Below are 25,818 nucleotides of genomic sequence, written 5' to 3'. Positions count from 1 at the left end.
CAGTCCCATCTCGCGCATCTGCCCCACCTGCCTCAGACCTGGACCACCACCAGTGCACACAGAGCTATGTTCCTTCAGGTTAAAGGAAGCAACGATACGCGTGAGCTTTGTACTCTGTGTTTCAGTGCTGGTCTCTTATTTAAGGCCACTTTGTTCTGTGGTAACTGTGGTAACCTGGCAAAACATCTGGCCTCAATATTGAGAGTCCTGAGCCCCCATAGCTCCCATGCTGACTTTAGCCTAGCCAGTTTGTATGAACACATGCCAGACATTGCTGGATACAGGCATTCCTTTGTGGGAAGACTGCCAGGCCATAGATACAAACTCTGCCCCACAGGGTATTTGAGTATTGAGGATTTATTTCACATTTTTTTCCATGCCTTTCTGAAAGAAAAGCCTTTCCACGTGAGAGATGTTCTGATTTAGCGTGACGACTTCTGCAGTGAGTTGTCACTGTTTAGCTAGTGGAGCTACCCTGAGAACACATATATTCATTCCTGGGAAAAGATCCACCAGTGAAATGAATTCTATTTGCTGAGCTTGTTCATATAAATTAACAGCATGACAAACATCCAGAAGATAAAGAGATCAGACCCATGCTGGTGGTTCCCTGGCTAAGGATTGCTAATCCCACAAGGCCATTGTTTGAAGATGAGAATTCACTGCAAAGTCTGGCCAACTTCGCTTTCCATGAACAAACAGGGTGTCTATGCTCTGGTCTTCTGTCACCTCAAAGATTTACACAAAGGGAGTAACTTTGCCTTCCTTCTGCCTGTGTGAGTCAGAGCAAAATGCTTCTTTCCCTGCCAAAAATATAACAACCTTTACCTGAACCCCTGCTAGTTCTGTTTTCCTCTGACCTCCTTGCTGCCTGGGTCTCCACACTTTACTTAGGTTCCTGCCCTTTACCATGCAGCTCATGTTGTGAGGTACAGTTTTGCTGTCCTCTTCTGGTCTCAAAACACCACTGTAAAATCAACTAGTCAAGCAATCCCTTCTTCCTTCATCTCCATCCTTTGCTTCTCCTGGACTTTAGCTGTGACTCTCATCTGACTTGGTTTACCTGCACTGTAAACCCTCTGAGGCAGGGAGTGAGTTTCACCAACAACTAAGGTGACCAGGGTTTTAAAAAGCCAACCAGGGAAGCTAATTGTAAGATGAGAACTAGCATCACTCCCATCCTGTTGCCAGACATCCCACCTTACCTGCAAGACACATGGCACTCCCTCTTGCTTTCATGTATGGCTTTAAAGCTATATAAATTGTTATTAGCAGAGTCTCATAAAATAATATTGCACAAGAATAGCCATGGGGCAGTTCACAGCTGCCCAAGCAGTTCTGATTGTTTCCTAGATTCCTATGTTGTTCTCAGTGGCACTAGGTGACAATCTGAAGACAGAGAGGCTTCAGTTAGCTGTGCAAATGTACAACAGCAGACACTATTTCTTCAGAACTAATGCTAAGAACATCCTTATAAAATCCTCCTTCTTTGATAGAGTGCTGTCAAATTTTTGGTCTTTGATTACGGAAGAGAGTGAAGACACTGGACATCAATGTTCAACAATGTCAAACCCCGAGGAAATGTATGTCAAAAGATGAAGCTTCAACAGTGCTGCAGAGATTTAAATAAGGGAGGAGAATTTCACGCTGCAAAGCTTGTGAAACTTCCTATTTTCAGCATGGTTTTTCCAAGAAGCCTTTGCTTAAAAAGGCATGCTTTCTTTAAATGTACTTTTAGAGCAATCTAAAAACTACGGCATCTTTGGTGGGCATGCTGCCCATCAACATTGCTGCAGGCATGTTAAGAGTAAAAACAATTTGATGGTCACATAAAAGGTGAAAATGGTTCTTCTGTAGGTTTTCCTCTTCACAAACTACCATTTACTGTTCTTGCCTGAAGCTTCATGTCTTCAGTAGTTACCCAGTGTGGTTGAATTGTACATTTACTTTGACTAGAGGGAAAACCCCACATGATTACTAAATCCTGATACAGTAAACAGATTTCTCTGTAATGAACATCTGGCACATCCAGTTACTTGTGTTACTATCTCCCCAATTAGGACCCCCAGGACCAACCTTATCTTTCTCAGCTGCAGTGCTTGGGAGAGGTAATGCAAGAAAGGTATATGCAAATACAGGCAAGCCTTTACCGATGATATAGTAGGTGTCATGGGCACCCAGTCCCTTAAAAATTAAGACATTTGTGATTAGGTATGGTACAGCATTAATTATCTCTGCTTTCTACCTCATGGCAGCAGGGGAGAGGGAGCATTCTGTTTATGGTATGGATATGGATGGCTCTGCAAGCTGTTGTGCACCCCCAGATTATCAAAATAGGACCCCATCTATGGGTGGGTCTCTTCACAACTGTTCCTTCAGCCCTTGCTTTAGTTCCCAAGCCAAAACTGAAACTGCTGGGTAACAGATACATGGGGCCTTTCCAACTTCAGCCAGCTGGATGGAGTCGATTTCTTCTCCAGTTGCCTTCTGCTTAGATCAGATTTGGGGATGGACATGGGAACTCTTTACATGCTGGGAAACCTTTTCAACTTCTTGCCAGCATCTGACATCCACAGGGGAAATAAACAGAAAAGACATGGTAAGCTAATGCCCATTCCTAACTCTTGAGGCATCTGGCCTTCCACTCCAATTCAGATTGTAACTCAGTGTGACAATCCACTCATTACTACCACAAAAAGAGAGTATAAGCCCATACTTAGCCTGGTTTTCACACACTCACTTTTCAGACACTGAATGCTGACTTTTCCCCTATGGATTTCCCCTATGGATTGTGATTCCCGAACAGGAGAGGTCACTCATTTAGTAACTGTTGTATGGATCCATAGTCCTAAGATGTCTCTTGGCTAAGATCCTGCTAGAATAACTTGTCTCCACTGTGCTGCCAACTTTCATAAAACAATACAGATGGCAATATTCATGCTCATTGAGTGGTCTTTGAAATGAATATGAGAATGGCTAAGTAGCACTGACTTTCACACATTTAGCAGTTCCACTCCTAAAATCTGCACTTAGGTCTTGTTCAGTCAGAGCTTTTCCTGCTTTCCATGGGGTCTCTGTCCTAGCATGGACTCTTCAATTTGGCCCCTAGGCAAGATGCTTGATAATAGAGCTGCTGTGTTTTTAATGAGTTAGGGTTTGATGTTTTCTTTTTTTTTTTTTTTAAATTTGCCTAGAAGTCTAACACTTTTGCAGAAGAGCACCAACAGTTTTGTGTAGTTCTAAGCACAGGTGGATCTGGATTGTATACACTGAAAATGTTCAGCTCTGGATCTACCCTTACGTTTGGAGCACCCAAAAGGTAGACTAAGCTCTTCTCTTGAGAGACAGCAGGCCAATTCTGGAGTCATGAGGCTTTGTGCAGCCTTGATTTGTCCATCCAAGATATATCCACCACTAAATATAGGGACATAACAGAGCAAAGAGTCTCTTCTCTTGAGAAGCCTCCCTTGTAATTGAAGTTAAATGAATGACAATCACTTGGCGGGGAAAAAAAGCTTCACTTGGGAAGAAACTCAAAAGCAGGTCTTCATTTTTTGTGGGTACTATGGAATGAATGAGAGTGATGTCAGATGTAATATAACACTGGAGTGGAAAGGCTAACAGAAAGACACAGTAACACTGCACTGGCTAGTTCTAGACATGAGCTATCCATTAAACGTAAGTTAAACCCCTCAACTTAATTTTGTACATATGCCATCCCAAATCCCAGCCTTTCTCTGGGTGTTTTAAAGCTGCAAGAGCAAATTTGTCTTCTCAGAAAATATCTCCCTTGGAGGCAAAGACACTGTGTACCCAAGAGCACTGTCAGCTTCTAGTGGCTTCCAAACACTGACAGTTCCTTGTAAAACGCGCAGATGAAGAGAAATTCTCCTAAACTGCCATAATCTTCGTTAAAACCTTTCTAATCTGGTCCAGTCCAGTCTATGAATATGTTCTATGCCCATGCAGAAGCCAACTGATGGCCATAAAATGCCATAATTTGCTATTTGCAGGTAATTCATTATACCATTATGTGGTTGAGTCCAGAAGGCAAATACGACACAGCTATACTGGGATTAATTTGGTCCCTGACATAACACACACCCTGGGCACAATCCAGAGGAAATGGATGGCTCGCCGGCAAGGAAGCAAGTGTTTTCCCTCCAGGTGGCTGGCTCAGGTTGGTTATGTTGGCAGAAAGAGGTCTTTGTTCCGCAGCCCTACCCAGCTTGGACTTCCCAGGATTTCAAAACCCACAAATAAAAATGTAAAGACATAATGTCTGATCTTGCCCTCACACAAGGTTTCTCTGTGGGCAGCTATGGGTGTTAGCGTGGCTACTACTTATTTACACTTGTGTGAGAAGAGTTTTCAAAGCCAATGAACTCAAAGAAACCTCTGTAAAAGTATTTGTTTGTCCATAGGTGTTCCTACAGTGCGAGAAACTGACAGCCTCGTTTCCTGGCCTCTAGGGAACAGGTTGTCTGTAGCTGTATCCCATGGGAAGGGCTTGCCATCGTGCACTTACCTGACGCAAAAGTACAAAACAACCGGTCCTGACTTTTTGGGGAAGTCATGTTCCAGAACCCGGCGGTCCAGCTGAAGCCAGTTCAAGTGTCCCCTGTCAAGAGAAGAAACAGTTTTGAGCCCGGCACCAAAGAGGTTTCTCGCTACTCATGGCAATGAGTTCTGAGGTGTTACAAAAGATGAACTGAAGCACATGCTATTTGCCCTCGGCTATTGCATGATATTTGAAAAACACACAATAAATGTTTGAGGAGTGGAGGCGATATCATTCTGGCAACATTTCAGTCTGGGAATCGAACTGCTAAAGTTCAATCTGTCAGGGTGAAAGCTGGCAGCACCGAGCAGGCAGGACACCCCAAAATCTTATGAGCTTCACCTTTTTATTACACCCCCCGGAGCAGTCGTATCATTAAAAGTCTGTCAAGATTTTCATTAGAAATCCTTATTGTTAAGAGTTTCCACAACACCTGCAATATTTCACTCAAGGCTAAATCTGACTCTACAGCCTCAGACAGTTTATTTACCACCCACGTGCCTGCAATAGCCTCTCTAGGTTTGCCCAGCCTTCGTTTTTCCTCCTTCAGAGAGCTCCTGAAAAACAGCTGCTCCATGAAGCGTTCCAGCTCCAATTACCACATGCTGCTTTTATTTTGCCTAGATGGTACCTGTCGCTATTATTTTCTCCTATAATTTATCCATTCGTGCCTTGCTGCTGGAAGCTTTCCTGGGCAGGAGCTCTGTTCTTTGTCACGTTCCCCACATTGTAGAGTGCTGTGTGCACGTGAGAGGTATTTTATAAATACCATTATTTGTATTACAGGGACATCTCACTCCCCAGCTGAGATAAAGGCCCCATTAAATTAGGCACTGTGGAAATACATAGGGTAAAATTCAGGCCCCACTGAAGCCAGCAGGAATTTTGCCGTTGCCTTCAGTGATGCTGGGGCTGCATCCTGTGAGCGTGTTGCTAGTGATTTCAGTCAGACCAGATTTCACCCAGAAGGAGAGGCAGCCCTTGCCTTCAGTACTCTGCTGTCTAGACAAGCAAGGGGAGAGAGAACTGAAAAGATTTTGGGGACAACCTTGCAGCAAATAAAGCAGGAAATGGAACTCAGATGTCCTGAGCTCTATTCCAGTGCTTATTCACCAGCTCATGCTAATCCTCAAGAATAATTCTTCCTTCCATGGGGAAAAAAAAAAAAGGCTTGGTTTAAAAAAAAGGGATAAATTAACTTTTAAGGCTGCCACAAGTCTTAGCAATGTACCTCATCAGCAAACATACTCAGCTTTCACAAGGGTCTGCCCGTTACTCCTTAGCAGTGTGTGTGGTTTGGGCAACTGAGAAGCCCTTTTGGAAAGTAAGCAACAACATCTATTTAGCAATTTAACCAGATTTGCAGCTCCCTCGCTCCATCTTTTCTAGAAAAATAAATAAAGGGGAAAGTAGCAGTTTTAGGAGGCTTTGAATCACCTGGGTTCAATTTGAATTTCTGTACAGCTGCCCTGGCTTACGTAGATGCAGAAGAGGATGGGCAGCTCAGGAACCTTCAAGCCCAGGCAGCTCTGGGCTGCCCTGGAGACCAGCTGGGACATCATGTGTGCTCACCTCAGTGCAGCATGCTGCTTTGCAGTGTCTAAGAGATTCAAAATTACTTGTGAGCTCCACTCATCACTCCGGTGGGTTCAGGATCAGACATTTATAAAGAAGCTATCTCACCTCAAATTTTGCCATATAGAAGTCAGGCATTCAGTTTAAGCAGCCTTTGCATCTGTTTTGCAAGAGTACCAAGTCTCAACTAGGTACAAGTGATACATGTGGAGTTGGGGACTTTTCAAACTCATCTCGGACATCTTTTGGTGTACAAAAAGGATCAAACACTTTTTTATCCCCTGCTTTAGACACCTGTATGTTTCTCTCCAAGATATTTTAACTTTTAGCCATTTTTTTCTCTAGATAAAGTTTTTAAATAAGTCTTTTCTCATTTTTTTTTTCTCTACGTAAAGGGCAGACTGGGCTGTGTATTAGAGGCACAGACTTACGAGCAGCATGGCTACTGGAAAGAGGTGACATAACGCAGATTTTCAAGTCCAACTAGTCATTTCATATGTCTCTCTTTCAGTACGTGGTCTGAGGGCAAGTCTGCCCAGCCTGGGACAGTGCTGTGCAGTGATACTGCCTGGGATCAGGGGTGAGGATGGCCATAATAATGAGGCCGGGTATATGGGCTAACTGGTCTTGTTCTCGGCAGGCTGTGTAGCTGGGCACGCAGTATGATGGGGTCTCCTTCTGTCATTTCTGCTGCTGGGATGCAGTCACCCAGTGCTAGTGCAGGATCCCTGCATTGTGCCCTGTTGTTCAGCACAGATATGTACTTTCACAAGGCTTGTTTTTTAGAAGACAGATGCTCCAGGTTGTCAGAAAATAAGCCCTACTGAAAGATTCTCAGCCTGGGCACCCAAAAATCAGAGGCGTTCACATTTCCTGCTGCATCCCCTTTCTAGAAATCTGTCCTTTTTCCTATTTTTTTTTTTGTCCTGAAGTGCTGTTATGTTTCTTTTAACAGGACTCAGAAAGGCTGAAATTAACAGTATGCATGGGGATTGAAACTAGACATGCTCACCCATTCCTAGCCGAAGTACGAAATGAGCATTTAACCATGTAGGCCAAAGTACAAAACACTGTCAGAGCAAGGAAAAGCCACACTAAGCCTGACATCCTATCCTGAACCTGTCCAGCTGCATTTGTATCACCAAAGTAGCAACCACCGGCAGCTGATGGCATTACACACCGGTTCCCACCGAGACCGATTTGTTGACAATGAACTTACTGTCTAACTCTATGTTTATTCAACAGAAATGTCTGGGTTTGCCTAACATGTACAATGAAGGGTTGAGAAGCCATGGTGCACAGAACAATAATTCACTTCAAGGTATTTCTTATTTTGAAAAGACTTGCTCTTTTAACTGCATTTTGACTTGAGAAACTGCTCGATATGATCAGTATGAAAAGAATATATGCATATACATATGCATACCAGGTTACACATTTATGTTGCACAAGTACACGGTTGTGCGTACTGAGTAACACATTTAATTGCCACTGAGTTTTTGGGTTGAAGAGTTTCGTTACTCTCATCTGCATGGAGCTTAAATCCAAAGCTTCTTCAGAGGAGGAAGGTCACTTAAATCACTGCCAGGAGCTAACTGCTCACTGTACTCAATTACCACTTACAATCTTTCATCACTGAGGGCTTCTGCACTGCAGATTGTCACCTAACTCCTTGTTTTCAAGCGTGCATGTGTGGCATGTAGAGAGCAGCAGCAGTGAACAGTCACTGGCATCCGCCTGTGAATGTGGTCTATCAGGGAGCCAAACTCCAATGCCGTTTTACACCACAAAGTGCTTTGCTCTGGAAGCTGTCTTCCTGTCTTCAGCAGAACTATTCATGGAGCACAATCCCATGTAAGACAGAGAAAAGTATGGGCATATAACCCTAGGCATGTAGTAATCCTGACAGTTTTCATGGACCAATTTAGGCAGCTTGCACTGGGATCCCATTCATACATGCTTATGTCTAGCTGGATTTCCTTCACGGTTCAATTTAGAGACACAAAGTAGCTTTTGTTTCATTATCACCTTTGATTTGTTCATTTGAGTATTTGTATCAGTGTATTCACAAAAAATGGTGCAAACAGTTTTGGGTGACCTGTAGGGAGGTTGAATATCGGAAGCCAGATCATTTTTCTCTGTTGGTTGTACTCATGTTGGCAGTTAAACTGGTGTGTCAATAACAAACACATAATTGCTTTTAGGAAAAGAAACTGGGTCCATTTAGGTCACAGACCAAGTATAGATTTTGGTGCCCAGGGTTCATATTGTCGATTGCATGCAGTAGTTCTGTGTTCTTTTATCAGGGCTTTCACGAAAGAGTGGTACATCAATGAATACTTTGCCTGCAGGTGGTTCTGTTTATACAGTTTTACTGGTTAGTGTCCAGTTTTCTGAAAAGTGGATCCACACTGATTTGTGTTATAAAGGTATTCAGACCAATAAACCTGCTCATGCCCCTTCAGTGTCAAACTCATGTTGAATTGAATGGACATTGACAAAGACCAATTCGCATAATAGAAACCATATAAACTATTTTACATTTCCATCAATCACGACAGAAACAAAAAACCCCTTAAGCTCACAGATTTTCTTGTTTAAGGTCTTAACCCTTCAACAGAAATACTTTTGAAGGGTCTCAAGGAGCTATATGAGTTTAACTGCACAGATTTTGCAAAACAGTGGACTTGGTGACAAAGGAACTGGTCTAATGCCAGAACAGGACATTATTCTGAGCGCTGCATCCTCCATTGGACTGGCTGTTGAACCAGGACATGGGACACCTGGCCCCTCATTTTGGCTCTGCCACATGGCTGCAGGGTGGGAATAGGCTTCCCCCCACTTCGCAGAGATGAGAGAGTATTCCAGGGAAGAGTAGTACCCTGCTCTTCCCTTGCCATCCCCTTGGCCATAAGATCCTGGGCTGAGCAAGGGCACTCTCTGTCATTACCTTATCACATTAGTACAGTCTCTAGCACAAACGTAACACAAATAATGTGGGCTTCAATGCCTTGCAGTTTTTATCGTATATATTAGCTAGCTGAAGAAGCTGCTCTGCAGGTTCTCCTCTGGCGAGGGAGCAAAAGGGTTTGGATCAGCTTTTGGTTGGACCCACGGAGAGGGGGAGCTGTGGGATGCAAAAGTTGGTAGTTCTCCATGGAGCAGGTGACTCACGTCTAAGGACAAGTAAAGGATGTGGAAAACCTGCCCGTGGCCCAGATGGGGCATCTGCAATGAACAGAAGGGTAATCCTGACCACTTGCTCTCAGTGAATGCTGGAAGAGCTGATGCCAAGGGAAAGGGCGGTTAGCGGAGATTCATAATCAGCTGAACTAAAAAAAAAAAGCCCTTTCCCCATTCCTTTTCGCTCTGAATCAACCAGCATATAGCTATTCTGGCTTCATGTGAAGCTTGGCCCCACATGCTGTACAGGGACACCCTTTTGACCTGTGCTCTCCCGCAGTTAATGGCTCACACCATAAAGTGTTCCTATGATCATTAAAATAGGAGGCGTTATTCTCTCCTCCATAATAGTCTGACAATCTAATTTTAGTCATGCTGAATGCAGTAATGACCCTATATTATCACAAGAAACTATTAAGTTGCCAACGCAAAGGTTGTTCCTATTGATTTTCTTCTTAGGTTGTCATGATAGAGCACAACTAATGAATGGAAATCCCCAGTCCAAACCATTTCTAAATAAATTACTCTCACAGAGCTTTTACTCTTAAACAGAAGAATTGATTTAATACTTCAGTGGCTTTTCTTCTTTCTAAACTTGCAATTTAGCCAACCCCAGACTCCATTTATGAACCAGGCTTGTTCTGTTTTAGCTGGTTATGAGTTCCCTTCAAGAAAGGCACATGGAAACTCAGCGAAGAGTGAAGCGAAGGAAATCCCTGAGGGCCTGCGTCACAGAATTAAAGGGTTTATTTTTGTGTGCCTGGTCTGTATCAGCTATAGGGCTGTGTCAGGTGCTCTGCAAACACACATTAAGAGACCGGTTTTCCTACTTTTTGAAGAAAGGATTTTTTTAAAACTTCCATTTCACATTGCAGCTTAAGATCTGTGGTACAGACAGCCCAGCTTATCTTCTGAAAGTGACAGGGGACATCTATTTGCAAGACCCAGCCCAACCCCCCAGGTATATTTTTTTGGCTGTATTCAGTCAAATAAAACAATTGCTGTTTGTGCCAACTCTCTGAAAAGCTTTTTACAACTGAAGAGGAAATATTTTTGTCAAGGTTATTTTCACAGCACTGAAGAAGCCTCAGTGCAAAGGTCAGACTCACTATGGGACAGCAGAAGAGCTGCAGACCAAGCTTCATATCAGCTAGGACTTACTGGCATGTTTCTGGGTTGCGTTTACTAGATTTAATGAGGGTGTCTGCAAATTTTTCATCTGGGCTGGCTGAGCATCTCCTAAAATGCACCCTGCTCCATCTTGACTATAGGTCAAGAGGGTGACCAAGTGAGTGGGTGCCATCACCTCACCCTTTGAAATCCCATCTAGACAGTGCGCATCCATCTGCATCTGCTGCACATCTTTGAGCACTGCCTCAACAGCCTCTGTCAGCTTCTCGTGCTTCCTCTCATCACTAACCCACATCTTTGCTCATGCTGCTCTGTGTTAAACCTGGAAGCCCCAGGGGAGGCTGGGCTCTCTCTAATTGCTGACACCTCCTCATTAGCTTCCCTTGCACTCCCAGGGGAGCCCTGTGCCCACTCAGCTGAGCTGAGAGCTGGGACTTGCTCAGCTGCTATCTGGTTGCAGTCTGACATGTGTTTCTTGTTTTTAACCTGTGCTGCTAGGGAACATTTTCATCTCTTAGTCTGCTTTGGCTTCCCTGCATGGCTTTCCTGCACCCCTCAGGCAGCACCCAGAGTAACTTGCTCTCTCCAGTAGGAAATAACACCTTGGTGAGGAGCAATATCCTCCTCCTGCTTTATAAATTGCCAGTGCCTCCTGCTGTTCCTCCTTTGAGGACCAGTATCATTAATTTCTGTTGGGTTGGAGATCTCCTACAGGGCTGAGCTGCTCATCTCAGTGAGATGGGATGGATTCTGGGATCTCCTCTGATTCGGGTGCTGCTTCTGTACGTGTCCGATGCTGAGCATTCCTCCATCCCGGGAGTTGTGTCCTGAGATGGCCTCAGGCTGCCCAAGGCAGGCACTTGCCAAAGTAACTGGCTCTAGAGGGGCGATCGCTGCTGAGATGAATGTAGATATGTTTGTGCAATTATCCAGCAGCCTCTGATTACCTGATCCCAAATCATTATTCCAGCAGATAATTTACATTTCCCTGCCACTTGAGCAGGAGAGTGGATCTGGCTTATGACAGCAATACTGCTGACTCAGCTGTTCCGGGAACACAGCATTGGCTTGAAAATCTTGTTTTTTTAAAACAATATAGGTGCGGGAAGCCTATTCCTGATTAATATATAAAAAAACCCAACCCCTCTTGCAAACCAAGGTGGAGTATGGTGGGTGCGCACACAAGACATAGTCCATATCTAACTACAGAGGACTATCTAACTACAGAGAGAAAACAGGCAGCTGGAAAAAAGTACCAGGGACTGTGCAGTAGGACCGAGAGGTCACAGAGTAGGACTAATCATAGCATTTGGCAGACCTTTAATGTTTCTCCTGTGCTAATTTTATACTTGCCTTTTAAACAGGGGGTAGAAATGGCCTGTCTTGAGACAAAAGCTCAAATTTTGTGGTAATACTAGGACTCTAGGAGCTGGGGTTCAAGGAGAACAACCAACATTGCCTGAGGTGACTGCAGTGTCAGGGTCCCATCCTTTGGTTTAGCTCAGCCATAAGGCTGTTGTGTGATTCCTGGAAAGGTCAAATCCTTTCCACAATGGAAATTTTATATTTAAAAATGCTTTTCATTCATGTTAAATTCAGCAATTCCTTCCTTTCCCACACTTTCTTCTTTCCCTTTTTTAAGAAACTCTAATCTGGGATCTAAAACATCAGAAATAATAGAATAATTTTGTGAGGTTGTTTTTTTTTTCTTTCCTTGAAATAATTTAGCATTACTTTTAAGCCTGCATGAGTGAATAAATGGATTAACACTTTAATTGAACAGTTCCGCCAATCTAGTAATAATTTTGAACTAGCGAGTGGATCTTAAGTCCATGAGAGCTTAAGCTAACCTTTTACCAATGCCAAATGACACCAACTCTTTGAACATGGGATTAGGAAGGGATTATTACTGCCTCTGTACACCTCTGGCCATGCTTAATTTCCCATGAGAGGCCTCCAGCCCCCTGAAGAAGAGGCAGTACAAGACAGACTCTGATGTGAGGTCCATGCCACCCTAGACCTTGGTCTAGGACCTTGGGGTACACAGGTCTTCTACGCTGGTCATTTTGCTTAGGACAAAACCGCCAAGGTTTCCTGTGATCTAAGAGTTGCCTCTTAGGTCTTTGATTTCTTGCACTTACGTTTCATCTGTGAATGCAATTCCAAAGTACTCCTTCTCCTTCAGGTTGAAATGAGATGCCACCAAGTCAAGCAACTCCTTGGCCAAAAGCTTTGGCTGGAAAACAAGAATGAAAGACAATGATTAATGAGAACTTGGACAGAACTGCACTGTGCTTCTGGAGGGAAACGCTATCCTTGAAGGTACCGCACTGCTGTTGCTTTTATGTTCCCTCTGGTGTTTGAGCTAAATCCGCAAGCAACATTAGCTGCTTGAAATGAGCAGTAGCCTCCCTCCTAGGTAAATACTAAAAACCTGTCGATTCTGACCTCTTCATTGCTTAATGTCTCTGCAGACAGATGACCTGCCACCTGCCAGTGTTCAGATCTACCATGACCAGCTCACTCATGCCTCTCTGATAATTTTAGTTGTTAAAGCTTTTTATCAAGGACCTTTGCAAACACATTTCAGACACCCACTCTCACACACAGAGCACAGATATATGCTCATAACACTAAGAAAATACATAGTGCCAAAAGATAGGATGTGACAGGACCAAATGAGAAGTAAATGACAGAACAAAATAGTTTCCCATTCAGTATTGCTTGTCATTTAGAGATAAGGATATATCCTCAAATTTAGGCACTTGGAAGGAAAGAGAGGAAAGTAACACACACTTTCAAAATACCCTTTGTAAAAGCATAAAAGCCAAGCTCAGAGAAACTATTCGTTCCATACAAAGGACAGTGCATGATCATCTTTTCTGCAAAACCTTATTTGACTCTTAAGTCTAATGCGTCCTCCTGCCTCTGTGAATTTTTACCAGCTCTGCTGAGCTCCTGTGTTTCCTACTGGACTACTGAAGTCTTGGCCATAACAGAGCTCTTGTCTTGACTGTCACTGGTAGAAAACAGGGGTACAAAGGATCCAAGTAGATGCAGCCTGTGATCTCACAGCCTGTAATAGCCCCAGATCCCAAAGCTGCAATGGTTACAGCAGCATTGGCACAGCTGGGGTCAGAGATCCCAACAATGTTCCCTGGTGACTGCTCATAAGGATTTGGTCTACAAATCTCTGTGCTGCAAGCCTCGGTGAAAATAAAGCTGTCTGCAGGCTTGACTGCCCCAATGAGTCTACCAAGCAGCTGAGTCAGAGTTACCCCAGATGTGAACCTGTTAAATGGAGATGAAATGATGATGCTGTGCAGAAAATGGATGGTGGGGACCTGAGAATCCTGCTGTCCTAATTGGCTGCTCTGTCCTGTAAATACAAACATAGTTTGTATTGAAAAAAAACCCTGATTTGTACTTAACTCCCAAACAGATTCATAAGATTCTCAACCTCTCTCTAAAAATGTCCATAAACTCAGTACTGTCATAGTATCTGACACAGCTGAAACAAATTTGAAGTATAATTCCCTGGCATTCATGTGAGCATTACACTGTCCTCCACCCACCCATCTCCCTGCTATGTCCTAGTGCAGTTACCAGCAATGTCTGTACTGTTCCTTTGTGCACCCAACACAAGGGTGGTTTCTAGATCATGCCAGCAAAGAAAGAAGCAACAGCCATGCCTAAAGCAGCACTAGCTTAAAGCAGCCTCTGAATACGAGATAAGTTGCTATGTAGGAGGAACAGCCTGGCAGATAACAAATAGGTGGGATGCAACTAGTTTCATTTTAACTCCCAAGTCAGACTTCTCAGGCACAACTGCTGGAGTCTTTGCTATGTCTACGCTGCCTGCTGCATTGCCTGTCACAGACTCCTGAACTAGCTTCCGAATGGTGCTCAGAGCTGAGTAGACCAGGCGTGGAGCTGTGGTCATGTCCTTTGTCCCCTTGAGTCCCTTCAGGGACCCAAGCAAAGAGCACACCAGCTACACCAGCCTCTTTGGAGACTCCTCAGGTACTTCTCTCCTGGCATTGTGCTGGGTGGGATGGATGTTCCTAGCATCCCTGTGTCCTGTAAGATGAACCGCCCTTTGCTGGAGTATTTTAAGGACAAGCTACAGTTTGGCTTATGAGATACCTGGATATTGTGGCAAAGAGCATCATAAGACTGCCAGGTGAATTCAGAGATACATAGGCTCAGTGCAGGTACTTACTGGGGGGCGTTGGATGAGTTTTCAGCTTAACAACAGACAATCAAACACAAACATTTGAAGGAGAGAGAGGAAGGGGGTTTTGTGCCTGTCAATATGCAGTTTGAGAGCCTAAGTCTTGCTTTTCCCCCACCCCAGCCCAAGCCTCCATGCTCCTTCCTCTCCTGATCAGGTCAAACTCTCTCTGCACCAGAAAGAGACTTCTTCCCAGCCCAGTGCTACCACAAGAAGAGGGGTGGGAATGCATGGCCAGTGATGGGTGTAGGGAAGGGCAGGACTGACCCCCCCCCCACCCAAGGCCACTGGGGGCAGTTGGTGGAGGTGAGTCTGGGCACCCCCATGATGGAGTGCATTGCAGGCGTGGTGTTGCATGGCTGGCACTGCCTGGCTCCCAGTGCTCTGGGGTGACTCCATTATTTGATAAATGAGCAGTTGTGCTGCCAAGCAAGGAAGCGAGCCATCAGCAAACCTTGCTGGGTGTCCCACCTGAGAGGGCAAGGCTGGGGAAGGGTGGGGAAAAAGCATGCCTCAAACACAGCAGCATTTTGTCAAGCCTGGGTTAAGCATTTGGGGGGGGATAGGTTGAGCTTTCATATTTTGCAAGAAAGCAGAACAGAGCAATAAATGGCTGCTGTGAAACACGCTGCCCATGGACATGGGGAAGTGATGGGTCCCTCGGCTCCAGCCAGTCAGCACTGCCACAAGGGTCACTGGACAAGGGGCAAAATCCCCTTCTGATGTCCAGCCACATCATGGAGAAGTGATGCCCAGCATCCCTGGCCCCATGCACTGCTGCATCCAGCCCCAGGTATCGAGTGAGGAGCAGCACCTGAAAGCACCTGCATTCAGCCACCCTCCCCAGGCAAGATGGGTAAATGCAACATGCTGCTTCCTTATTTCTGCTGACTGAGACCTGGCTGCAGAAAAAGCCACAGAGAGGTGGTCAGCACATGACAGCTTTCCCTTCTCTACTGCCCAGTGGCAGCTGCTCCTCTGCCAGCACAGCCCTCCTCCTGCCCCTGGGGCTCGGCAGGGGCACGATCTCCACTGCCCTTGCCACGGGGCCTCCTCCAAATCCTGTGGTAGCAGATAAGGCAGGATAACCCTTTGGCTTGCAAGATAAGGGAAAAGAACAATAGATGCAGACCCAGCACTGGAGCGGTGCCAGGTTAGTTACTGGGCCAGAGTCCCTGAAGAGGCTTACGGCAGGGAACTTAAGCCCTGCTAGTCCCCTCCAAGATTACTTTCCGCTCTCCTCTTAAGCTCTACAAGGTTATTGTCCTTTCCAGTAGGAAGGCTCCCTTGTCCTCCCAACACAGACGGGCAACCTGAGTCTTTGGAGGGGAGAGGAGGAAGGTGTTTTCTCCAGGTAGCTAAGACTCCTCAAGACAAGCCTGCACAGCAGGGCTAAGGGCAGGAAAACCCTGCCAGGCACAAGCCGAGCTGCAGCCCATCCAGCTGTCTCAGGAGAGACCCATGCACTCAATGTTAACGGTTAATCTTCTTGCCGTTCTCGATGGGAATGGCTGAGCAATGACCTCCTTTCATGTGAGCCGAGCAGACAAAGAGCTCATTAGCAATGCCTGTGGCAAGTTGTTTTAATTCATTATTAATTTCTGGACTTCATTTTCCAGAGGGATATTCATTTTGCATTAATAAAACTTCCGTCACAGACACATTGAAGAAGATGGGGGAAGACACACTGAAGAAGATGAAGTCTCTGACAGCAGGGAAATCAATAGAAAGTAGGTCCAGGACCTCCTATATCCAATATAGTGGGATGGTCAGCAAGATAGCTTGTGAATCCCACAGGCATAAATCAGGAATAACAGGTGGCATTCAAACCAGAAACTGAACTGTGTCCTCAATGCTGCAGAGCTGGACCGTGGTGCGCTGTGAGCTGCCTGGGCAGCTGCTGAGACCCCTCTGCATCTGCTGCTCTTCATCTGCTTCCTACCCACACCTTCCTGCCATCGTCCATGTAACCTGCATCAGAAAAAGCAGCCTGGGGGAGCATGTCAGAGCTGCAGCTGGCTGGCCTGAACTTGGGATGGGGTACATCAGCAGAAATTCTTCAGTGACGGCTGAGCATGCTTTGCTGGTGGGGGAGGGTTGTTGGAGCAATGTTATTCAGCGGGGGTTTCCCCTGCTGCTCCCTCCTGCTACAGGACCCTCTTCACAAAAATGCACTTGAAGAACAATGCACTGTAAATCAACTGTTATTTTTACTAGAGAAATCAGCAGGGCCCCAGCTGTGGTCCCACCACACTGGAGCTGTGGCCCTGGGGGACAAGAGCCTGCTCCTGGTGAGCGCTCTGCCCCTGCGAGGAGGAAGGGCTGAGGGACCCATGCTCCCATATAGTGGAGTCTCTGGCACACACACCAGCCATTTCATAGCCAAAGACACTGTCTCTGAGGCTTTTCTGCACGGCAGCGAGCCGAGTGCTTTCACAGCTCTGCACCCCCACCTCTACTCCTCAGTTTCTACTCCGGCCTGGGACAAGCAACGCTTTGCAGCCTGGGCTCTCTGGACTTGCAAACACAACACTTTCCACAAAACTTAATACCTCAATACTGGGTCAATGGATCCACCTGCCAGGCATGATGGCATCAATGCATCATCCAGGGGATTCCTGGTCACCTGCAGAGCGTGCAACTCTTCTGTGAAGTCAAACCTGACTTGGAAGCACTCTGAGGTTTCGCCCCTCTTGGAGAGGCAGGAGAGCAGAGATGGGCTCATTAGGGGCTGCCTCCTTGTTAGCAGAATGACCCAGACACCCTTCACTGTGCCCTGGGCCATGCCTGAGAGGTTTATCTAAAATGCTGCGTAATGCTTTGCAACTGCAAAGCACTTCTGCTTCAGCAGCGAGGAGCACAGCGAGCACATGGCTGGGGCTCTTCTGCAACCCCAGCTCCTGCAGCCTTGAAGCGGTGAACTCATTCCCTCCCTCCCCTCCAAAACAACTTAAGTTTGTTAAAATAATGACTTAGAGGAAAGGGAGAGCTTTATCAGTGGTGTTAGGAGGTGGCAGGGAAAGGAGTGAGCCTCAACAGCAGCTCTGTGACTTGAACTTGCACCAAGAAAGCTTATGAAAAGGCAGCAAAGACAGTGCAAGAAGGTACGTATGGGTTCACAGCTGGCTGACGCTCCCAGGACTGCCTCCCTGCATCTCCCCATTGCTTAAAGAGCTCCCGATACCCTGGGCTACAGGCACAGCCTGTGCTAGAGAGAACCATGCCAAGATAACTTCAGTGTATGCAATGCCCAAGCTCTGTCTTGATGTCCTTGGCTCTATTTTAAGAAGCATTCAGCTCTGACAAATTAACCACAGGGGATGAGTCTCTCTTCCATGCACTGTGCTTATCTCTGTACAGAGACACTATATACAGGTGCACTCTATACAGGTGTCTCTTCCCAATTAGACATGAAGACAACTTCCCTGAATAACGACAGAGCACAGCAAGCACTAAAGGCAAGCAGGGAGGAGAAGGGCAAGCCCAAGAGCGCCTTGGGAAGGGGAGATGGAGGCTGCATGAGGGATGAATCATGCTGATGCAATGTCAAAAACCCCTGAGTATCACAGCTCTTCCATGTATTTATTGGATGAGTTGTCATTAGCATGAGCCCACTAACATGGGCTGCTGGACCCACTGGGGGAGCAGGCTGGGATCTGCTCACGGGAGAACTCCCCAGCACTGGAGAGAGGAAAAGGAGGAGGTGAGATGCAGGTGACACAGAGCAAGGCTTTGCTACACAAGGTGACATGTAAACCCCATTTTGGTGCCTCCTAACAGCAGCCACGATCATTGTCATGCAGGTTTAGTGATGATACTGATACGTTATGGGTATGTATTGGCCACAGGGTGCGAGGATGAGGAAGAGGGCTTCTGGGGAGAAGAATTTCTTGTAGCCTGGGGGAGCTTGACACCAAGCTGAGTGGTGCGGTTGATGTGCCTGAGGGATGGGATGCCGTTCGGAGGGACCTGGACAAGCTCGAGAAGCAGGCCCATGTGAACCTCATGAGGTTCAACAAGGCCAAGTGCAGGGTCCTGCACCTGGGTTGGGGCAACTCCTGGTATCCATACAGGCTGGGGGATGAAGGGATTGAGAGCAGCCCTGCTGAGAAGGACGTGAGGGCACTGGTAGATGAAAAGCTGGACATCACCCGGCAATATGAGTTTGCAGCCCAGAAAGCCAACCGTGTCCTGGGCTGCACCAAAAGCAGCGTGGCCAGCAGGTCAAGGGAGGGTATTCTTCCCCTCAGCTCTGCTCTGGTGAGACCCCCCCCGCAGTACTGCGTCCAGCTCTGGGGTCCTCAGTACAGGAAAGACATGGACCTGTTGGAGCAAGTCCAGAGGAGGCCACAAAAATGATCAGGGGGCTGGAGCACCTCTGCTATGAGGACAGGCTGAGAGAGTTGGGGTTGTTTAGCCTGGAGAAGAGAAGGCTCCGGGGAAACCTTACAGCAGCCTTCCAGTACCTAAAGGGGGCTTATAAGAAAGATGGGGACAGACTTTTTAATAGGGCCTGTAGCAACAGGGCAAGGGATAATGGGTTTAAACCAAAAAAGGGCAGATTCAGGCTAGATATAAGGAAGAAATTTTTTATGATGAGGGTGGTGAAACACTGGCACAGGTTGCCCAGAGAAGTACTTGTGGTGGAGCAGACCCCCTGGGCCATGTTGCGATGTCAGGACCAGCCAATGCTGTGTTCTTGTTTTGGCTGCAAGTGCAGTGAGTTAGGACCATCTGATACTTTCTTGTCCTGGCTACAGTACAGTGAGTTAGGACGATTAGGCACTCCCTAACCATACCTGAAACTCCTGTTGCCTGGATCACGGTCTGCCCTGGAAGGTGCCAGAATTACCTGACAAGAATTGTGACCAGAATGGAAATAACTGTCCAAAGTCAATCATCTCAGATCCTATAAATAGTGATCCTAAGTGAGACCCTTCTTTGAGCCCTCCAGGACTGCAGCAGGCTGTGACTCAATATCTCTCCCTGAGCTGGGATGCCTCTCAGGGTAGATTTTGCGAGAATTTTGAAGAGTAGATTTTGCGAGGATTTCCAAGATTGTCCGCTAATAGATGCTGACAAAGAAGAAGGGGACAAAGATCGTCTGCTGACAAATGCTGATGAAGGAGAATAGCGAGTAATTCACTACAATTAGGTTTCGTGAAGTTTCAAAGATCATTTGGTACCAATAATTTACTACAAAGGGCAAAGAGAGAAAAATCTTGATCATAGGTTAACCTCTACATCTGTGTGTATGTGCGTTTGTGTGTGTATGATTCGATTTAGGAAACTTTGTAGTGTTGATTATAGCAAATTTTATTAAATCACTCTGATAATTGGCTGATGATTAAGTATTGTTAAAAATCATATAACCTAATCTTGTGATTTACTGTAATAGTGTTAATAAATCTTAAATTGCTGCTAGCTTAAAGTTGTGTAGGATCCATAATCACTCATTCCCAGACAAATTGGCATAGTAATTCAACAGGAGATTTTCCTTACCCTTTTGTATCCCTTCCATTAGGCATAAACCATTGATCAAGTCTGGGACGAAGTCTGGATCCAGCTGCAGCTGGACTCCTCTCTGAGAAGGAGTTTAGAAAGCAAGGGGGTCAATTGTGAACCTTGTGACTCAAAGCAGGGGGGTTTCCCTTACCCTTTTGAGTCTCCAGTCTTTGTGTAAATCATTCTAAATAGATTCTAACTCGATTTTCCTTTGTATGTTTCTTTCATATAGTAAGTAATAGAGTGAGCCTTGCCATCGAACTTTGTTGTGTTTTTACAAATTCACATTAAAAAATCACTTTTGCTAATATCTTTGATGGTGATTCTTTAAGTGATCTAAATCACTCATCCACGACAGTGGTAGATGCCCCATCCCTGGAAACATTCAAGGTCAGATTGGATGGGGCTCTGAGCAACCTGATCTAGTAGAAGATGTCCCCGCTCATTGCAGGGGTGTTGGACTAGATAACCTTCAAAGGTCCTTTCCAACCCAAGCCATCCTATGATTCTATGACAAGCTTCCAAGGGCAACTAATCTCATCCTAAAACTGGCCCAAATTCCTACAAATACCTGTTTCTTTCCAGGAGGGTGATTGACTCAGCTGAGGATCAGCACTATAAATATCTAACCTGACTCGACCCAAATCCTGCCCTGAGAGGGCAGGGCTGCCGTCCAAGGAGGGGCTCCTTGGGGGCTGAAAACCAGGTAGCCCAAGTGCCACCATGGGTGCAACTGGAAACTCATTTCACTGAGCAATGGGCACTTCAGCTGGCTCAGTGCCTGGGGAGTAAACATCTATCTCAACCAGAAAAATCAGAGAAGTGCAAGGATTTCTCCATAGCTTCAGAATATCATTCTGTCAGTCATTGTGGAAAATACAGAAGAAACACAAGCATTCCAGTATTAAATATTCAATATAATTAAAAGACAATGTTACTGGGATTTGAGCAGCCTGAGGAACTCCAGAGTCATGTGTTTCCCCAGTGGAAAGCCAGGCTGCCCACTTTTGGCAGAGAAGCATGTTTCTCAGTGACAGCTTCCCATTACGCTTAGAAATGAGTGAGTTATAGAGAGAGATTATCTATCCACAGTCCAGCAGTGCCATGAATAAAAAACAGATGACATGGTATTAGCAGCTGCTGGTACGTCCCTAGAAACACAGGCACACAATAAGTATATTTTATTGTTTTATTAACTGTCAGACAAGCCTATCTATTCCCCCTCCCCCATTTCATAGCTTTTCCCTAATTCTTGGTGTCAGAAGGTTTCTGGGAAATGCATAGTTTCAACATATGGACAGACGCGTGCTGCCTGAATCCATCCAGCACAGAGACACGCTGAACTGTGGGAACAAGGTAACTAGATCACACTTAGTAATGCCTCGTTTCATTAGATTAAAAAGACCGCTACCATCCACCATCTCCTTGCTAGAGGGACTTACAGCGAGATATATCACGAGAATATAGAGATGAGACACTGCTATGCCAAGTGCTGCAATGCTAAAGACTGTTTGCTGTACCGGTGCTCAGCCTGCACTAATTTTGTACTATAACCCAGCTGTGGTCAGGCACAGGCTCCAGGACTCAAATAATTGGTATTTAACTGTGAGCACGTGCTGGTGCAGGCTGGTCCATTGGCACCCTCCAAGCCAAAGCCACCAGGGCATAGCGCAGACCAGACACAGTCCCAAGGATGGTCACCCTGTTTGGGATAGAGAGTGAGTTTACCCCTAGGAACACAAGCTGGGCTGTGCCATGTGGCTTCCAGCCCAGCCAACGAGCCCCGACCTATTTTATTTATGAGTGCAGACATAGCAGATGCTGTCTGGCCAGTTCCCGAGCAGGTTTGGTTTCTGCAGGACGGATCGTGAAGTGTGTCTAGTTCAAACCAGCCTCTCGAGTCTTGCTGACTTGGTCCAATTTTGCTAAACGTTCAAAGGTCGGATGTTTGAAAAACATCTTTTTGGTGGCTTGAGTTGAAATGTAGGCTGGGGAATGCGTGTGGTATGGCCAGTCCATCAGCAGGAGAGCTGAGGTGGAAAAAGGAGTGGTTTGCATGAAAACAGAGTAATTCCTGCCTTGGCCGTGCCCAGCGCGATACCGTCAGGCAGGGTACAACGCTTCTTCATCAGCCGGCAGCATCTCTCGCCCATCTCGAGCCTTGGGCAGTGTAATCAGGAGGAAATAAAAGTGCAAAATGGTGATTCATGCACAATTCTTCCCCTCCACCAACTATTATCATTTGCTAAAAAGCAAACTCCAGGTGCCCTCGCTGAATTACATCATCTGCTAAAACCAGCCACAAAGCTATGCTCCAACACCACGGTGATAAGGGCAGTAAAGATGCCCATATAGACTCTTTGTGTTCCCACTCTGTTCCTCGAGGCATTGGTTATTCAGTGGCCACCAGCCTTATCTGCTGAAGGCCAGCAGCACGCTTATACCCATATGCATCAGGCAGCACATTACCCCATGATAGTTACAGACTGTAACTCCCTCCTGCCCCTGCTTCCTTGTGCATGAAACACCGAAATCTCTCATCCAGGGGCCATTGAACTGGCACTCACTCACAATTCCCTTCTTGTCAAATTGGCTCTGCCAACAGCTCTGTCATCCCATTGTTTAACCCATTTTATGCACTTTGAAGAAAAGAAAAATCCAAAGTCGCTCCATAGTAATGTTATGTAAATACCAAATAACGGCCCTTTCAGCTATTGTCTCGTCTGAATACAGTGTAATAACATTGTACAAAACTGCTCAGGCTGAAGGCTTGGGGCTTTAGGGGTTGCAATTCCCCTTATGGGATAGATCCACCATTCCTCAACTCTGCATTACTGTGTCAATATATGGAGTGCGCATAATCAAAGCAGGGTGGGATGTAGTTGGGTGAAAAATTATTCATTGAAATGCGAGATGCCTGGAGACTGAACGCCTTATTTTTTATCACGCAACAGCTGAACTCCGTCAGTGTCGGGGACCGGTGGTGGGAGCGTTGCTCGCGCTGGCACACACAGCACCTCTTTCCCAGAGACAGCGGTTGGCTCTAAAAATCTCTTTTCTACATTTACATAGGAAAATGAAACAACTTGCCTCCAGCAGCCTCCTTGGGAATGTGGAAGGTGGTGACAGAGTGCCATTGACATTTTTCTTGGAAAGTCAACACCCGCGAGTTGTGGGAATTAAGATTTATTAGGGTCAGAGAGACAAAGACAAAAAAATTCCCAAGTTTTAAAAAAAGTCTGTTTGGTAAAAGGATTAGAAACACCCTACTGACAAGTTGCCTTAGAAATATTCAGATAGCTGCATTTCTGCGTTCAGCTAATACCTGACACGCCATATCTTAAGTCAGAAGCCATTGCTGGCACTCTCTAATTCCCCTACATATTAGCAATGTGAATCTGCTTAAATATTTCTGTAGTCAGAGAAAGCAGAGAGCATGAGCAGGCCAAGCCTGCATGGCAAATTCATGTGAAAGCCAAAATGAGAAGCAGTTGGTGGGAGGAAAAAGACACTTTGGGGTCTGTAGCATCCCTCCTCCCCTTCTTGCCTGATGCAGAAGCAGCTGCCCACATCCCCCATTCAGATGGGGTCTGCATCGATGCCCAGTGACCCCATTCCTCTCTGTTGTCTTCTATATCATCTCGCGACTCCAACAGAGTTTTTCAGGTGACTGCATCCAAAGAGACCAGCCAGCTGCCACTGGTGCTGGGACGGGAAATCTGCCCGTCTTCACTGCTCCATGCTCAGACCTTTCTCTCATGCATGACAAAAGCCTCAGTGCTTCCCTCTTTCCTCCCTTAGCCCTCTGCCTGCTCCATCTCTTCTCTGCCTCTGATGGGAGCAGCTTACGTCCCCACGTACAACCGAAAGAGCCGGCTGATGTGCTGAGGATGGAAGAAGGATGAGCTGAGTTTTGTGGCTGGCCCCTGCTTGGTGTCCATGTGTTTTTTCATCCAAAGACCTGAAGCACAAGGAGGTTTGGTGGGTCCTTAGAGTACTACATCCCATGTGGGAATCTGCATCGCTGTCTCCTGCAGGGCTGGGGAGAGGGAGAGGATGCTGTACCTGGCATTCAGACTGACGTCCTGGTCTGCCCCGGCTACTTGGGGTGCCAGCAGGAACAGCACACTGTAAAGTATTTCTGCCTGGGATCCCCCAAGAGTCTGCATCTCTGTGCTGTGCAGTTGGGATGTGCTGGCTAAATGCACATCACCTTCGCGGAGCACCTGGGCCAGGTCCGCTGTCTCCCAGCGTACCTCCCATATGCCAAAGCGCTGATCTGTGCATGCACAAGCAGCCCTTGGCACGGGATTTCCAGAGGCCTGAGTATCAAGGGCAAGTGGTCAAAATCCTGACATTCCCCCGGGTAATCTTTCTGGGCAGTAAAGGAGATCGTGCGGGGTAACCTCATATGCATCCACCCTTGAGTCCTTTCCAACTGAATAGTGGCCAGGAGCATGAACCAAGTGAGAAGGTCTGGCCAACCACAGAAGTAAACCCAGATTGCAAGGGCAAGCAGGCATCTTTTTAGGAGGGATTTGACGGGAAGTGTGGAATTCCTTATGCTGACTGATGTAAAAATTGCTTTTGTAGCACTGCCAAGGTCACTGCCGGCTCATCTAATCAGCCATGAAAACATCACTGGAGCAAGTTAAAAAGTTGCCTCGAGTCAATTTGCGCATGCAACTTATATTATTCTTTATTTAAACTTTCTAGGTTCATTTTTAGATGGTTGGAGGAAACAGATCCTTCCTCTATTATCTTTCTTTGGGTTTCTCCCAAAACCTAACACAACATCAAATCTGTCTTGTCCTTTACAAGACAGTCCTGAAGACAAGCCTGGCTGGCTGCTTGCTTTGCTATGCGTTTACTCTAGCAAATACTATGTTTTCAGGAGACTACTCTGAACTCCATGGGAGGTTTTATAGTATTGTCACAAGCTGCATTCTGTGGATTAATACAGCTTTAATGAAAATACATCCCAAATTCCCAAATTTGACAGTTTTGACTGAGATTTTCTTTGAGGTTTCAGGGAATTTGGAGCAAGTTTATGAGGCGCAAACTCAGAAAGACTGGTACAAAAAAGGTACCTGCTTATGTGGACCCAAACAATCAACTTTCAAGTAAATGCAGTTCCGTCAGAGCAGAAGAAACCATTCCCAGCTATGATGGCTAGATTCACTAGCCCTTCAAATCATTCTCAATGTCTTGAACCTATTAATGATCTATTCAGTAGCTTCCCATCTCCTTCTGCATGAAACATCTATGAGATTTCTATGTATAAATGAGAAGAATATGGACAATAGATCAGCAGAGCAGAAGGAAGATGCCCCCACACATAGGAGGACTTTGCCCTGGTTGAAGACCATTGGTTTCATATAAGCAGGAGACAGAAGGATCTGTGCTTCAAAGCAAAACACTGTTTTCAAGGTCACAATGGCTCTAGCGTCTCCCAATTCACCTAATCTCCAGAAAACTGAGACTGGGCATATTTGGCACTTGGATGCCCACGGTTTAGCAGCACTGGCTAGGTCAGCACTAGTAACCTGAAGAGGGCCATAGCATGGACTTGAGTGGTCTCCAGACTGCAGCACCATTTGCACAGTGCTGGCCTGTGGGAGCTAATGTT

The 25,818-nt window shown here is 46.0% G+C and overlaps 1 protein-coding gene across 8 annotated transcripts in view; it reads right to left on the bottom strand.

Annotated features, from left to right (window-relative positions):
* FRMD4A (FERM domain containing 4A) overlaps positions 1–25,818 on the bottom strand; it is a 385,672-nt gene that overhangs the window by 90,643 nt on the left and 269,211 nt on the right. For all 8 annotated transcript variants that reach the window (XM_052790915.1, XM_052790916.1, XM_052790913.1 and 5 more), the window contains 2 exons: positions 12,592–12,686; positions 4,529–4,621 (listed from right to left, as the gene is read on the bottom strand). In XM_052790915.1, the coding sequence (XP_052646875.1) occupies positions 4,529–4,621; positions 12,592–12,686 (188 nt within the window). The remainder of the gene's footprint in view (positions 1–4,528; positions 4,622–12,591; positions 12,687–25,818) is intronic.

The sequence above is a fragment of the Harpia harpyja genome, chromosome 6 (assembly GCF_026419915.1).
Source record: "Harpia harpyja isolate bHarHar1 chromosome 6, bHarHar1 primary haplotype, whole genome shotgun sequence".
Taxonomy (NCBI): domain Eukaryota; kingdom Metazoa; phylum Chordata; class Aves; order Accipitriformes; family Accipitridae; genus Harpia; species Harpia harpyja.
This window is presented reverse-complemented; position numbering and strand designations above follow the sequence as displayed.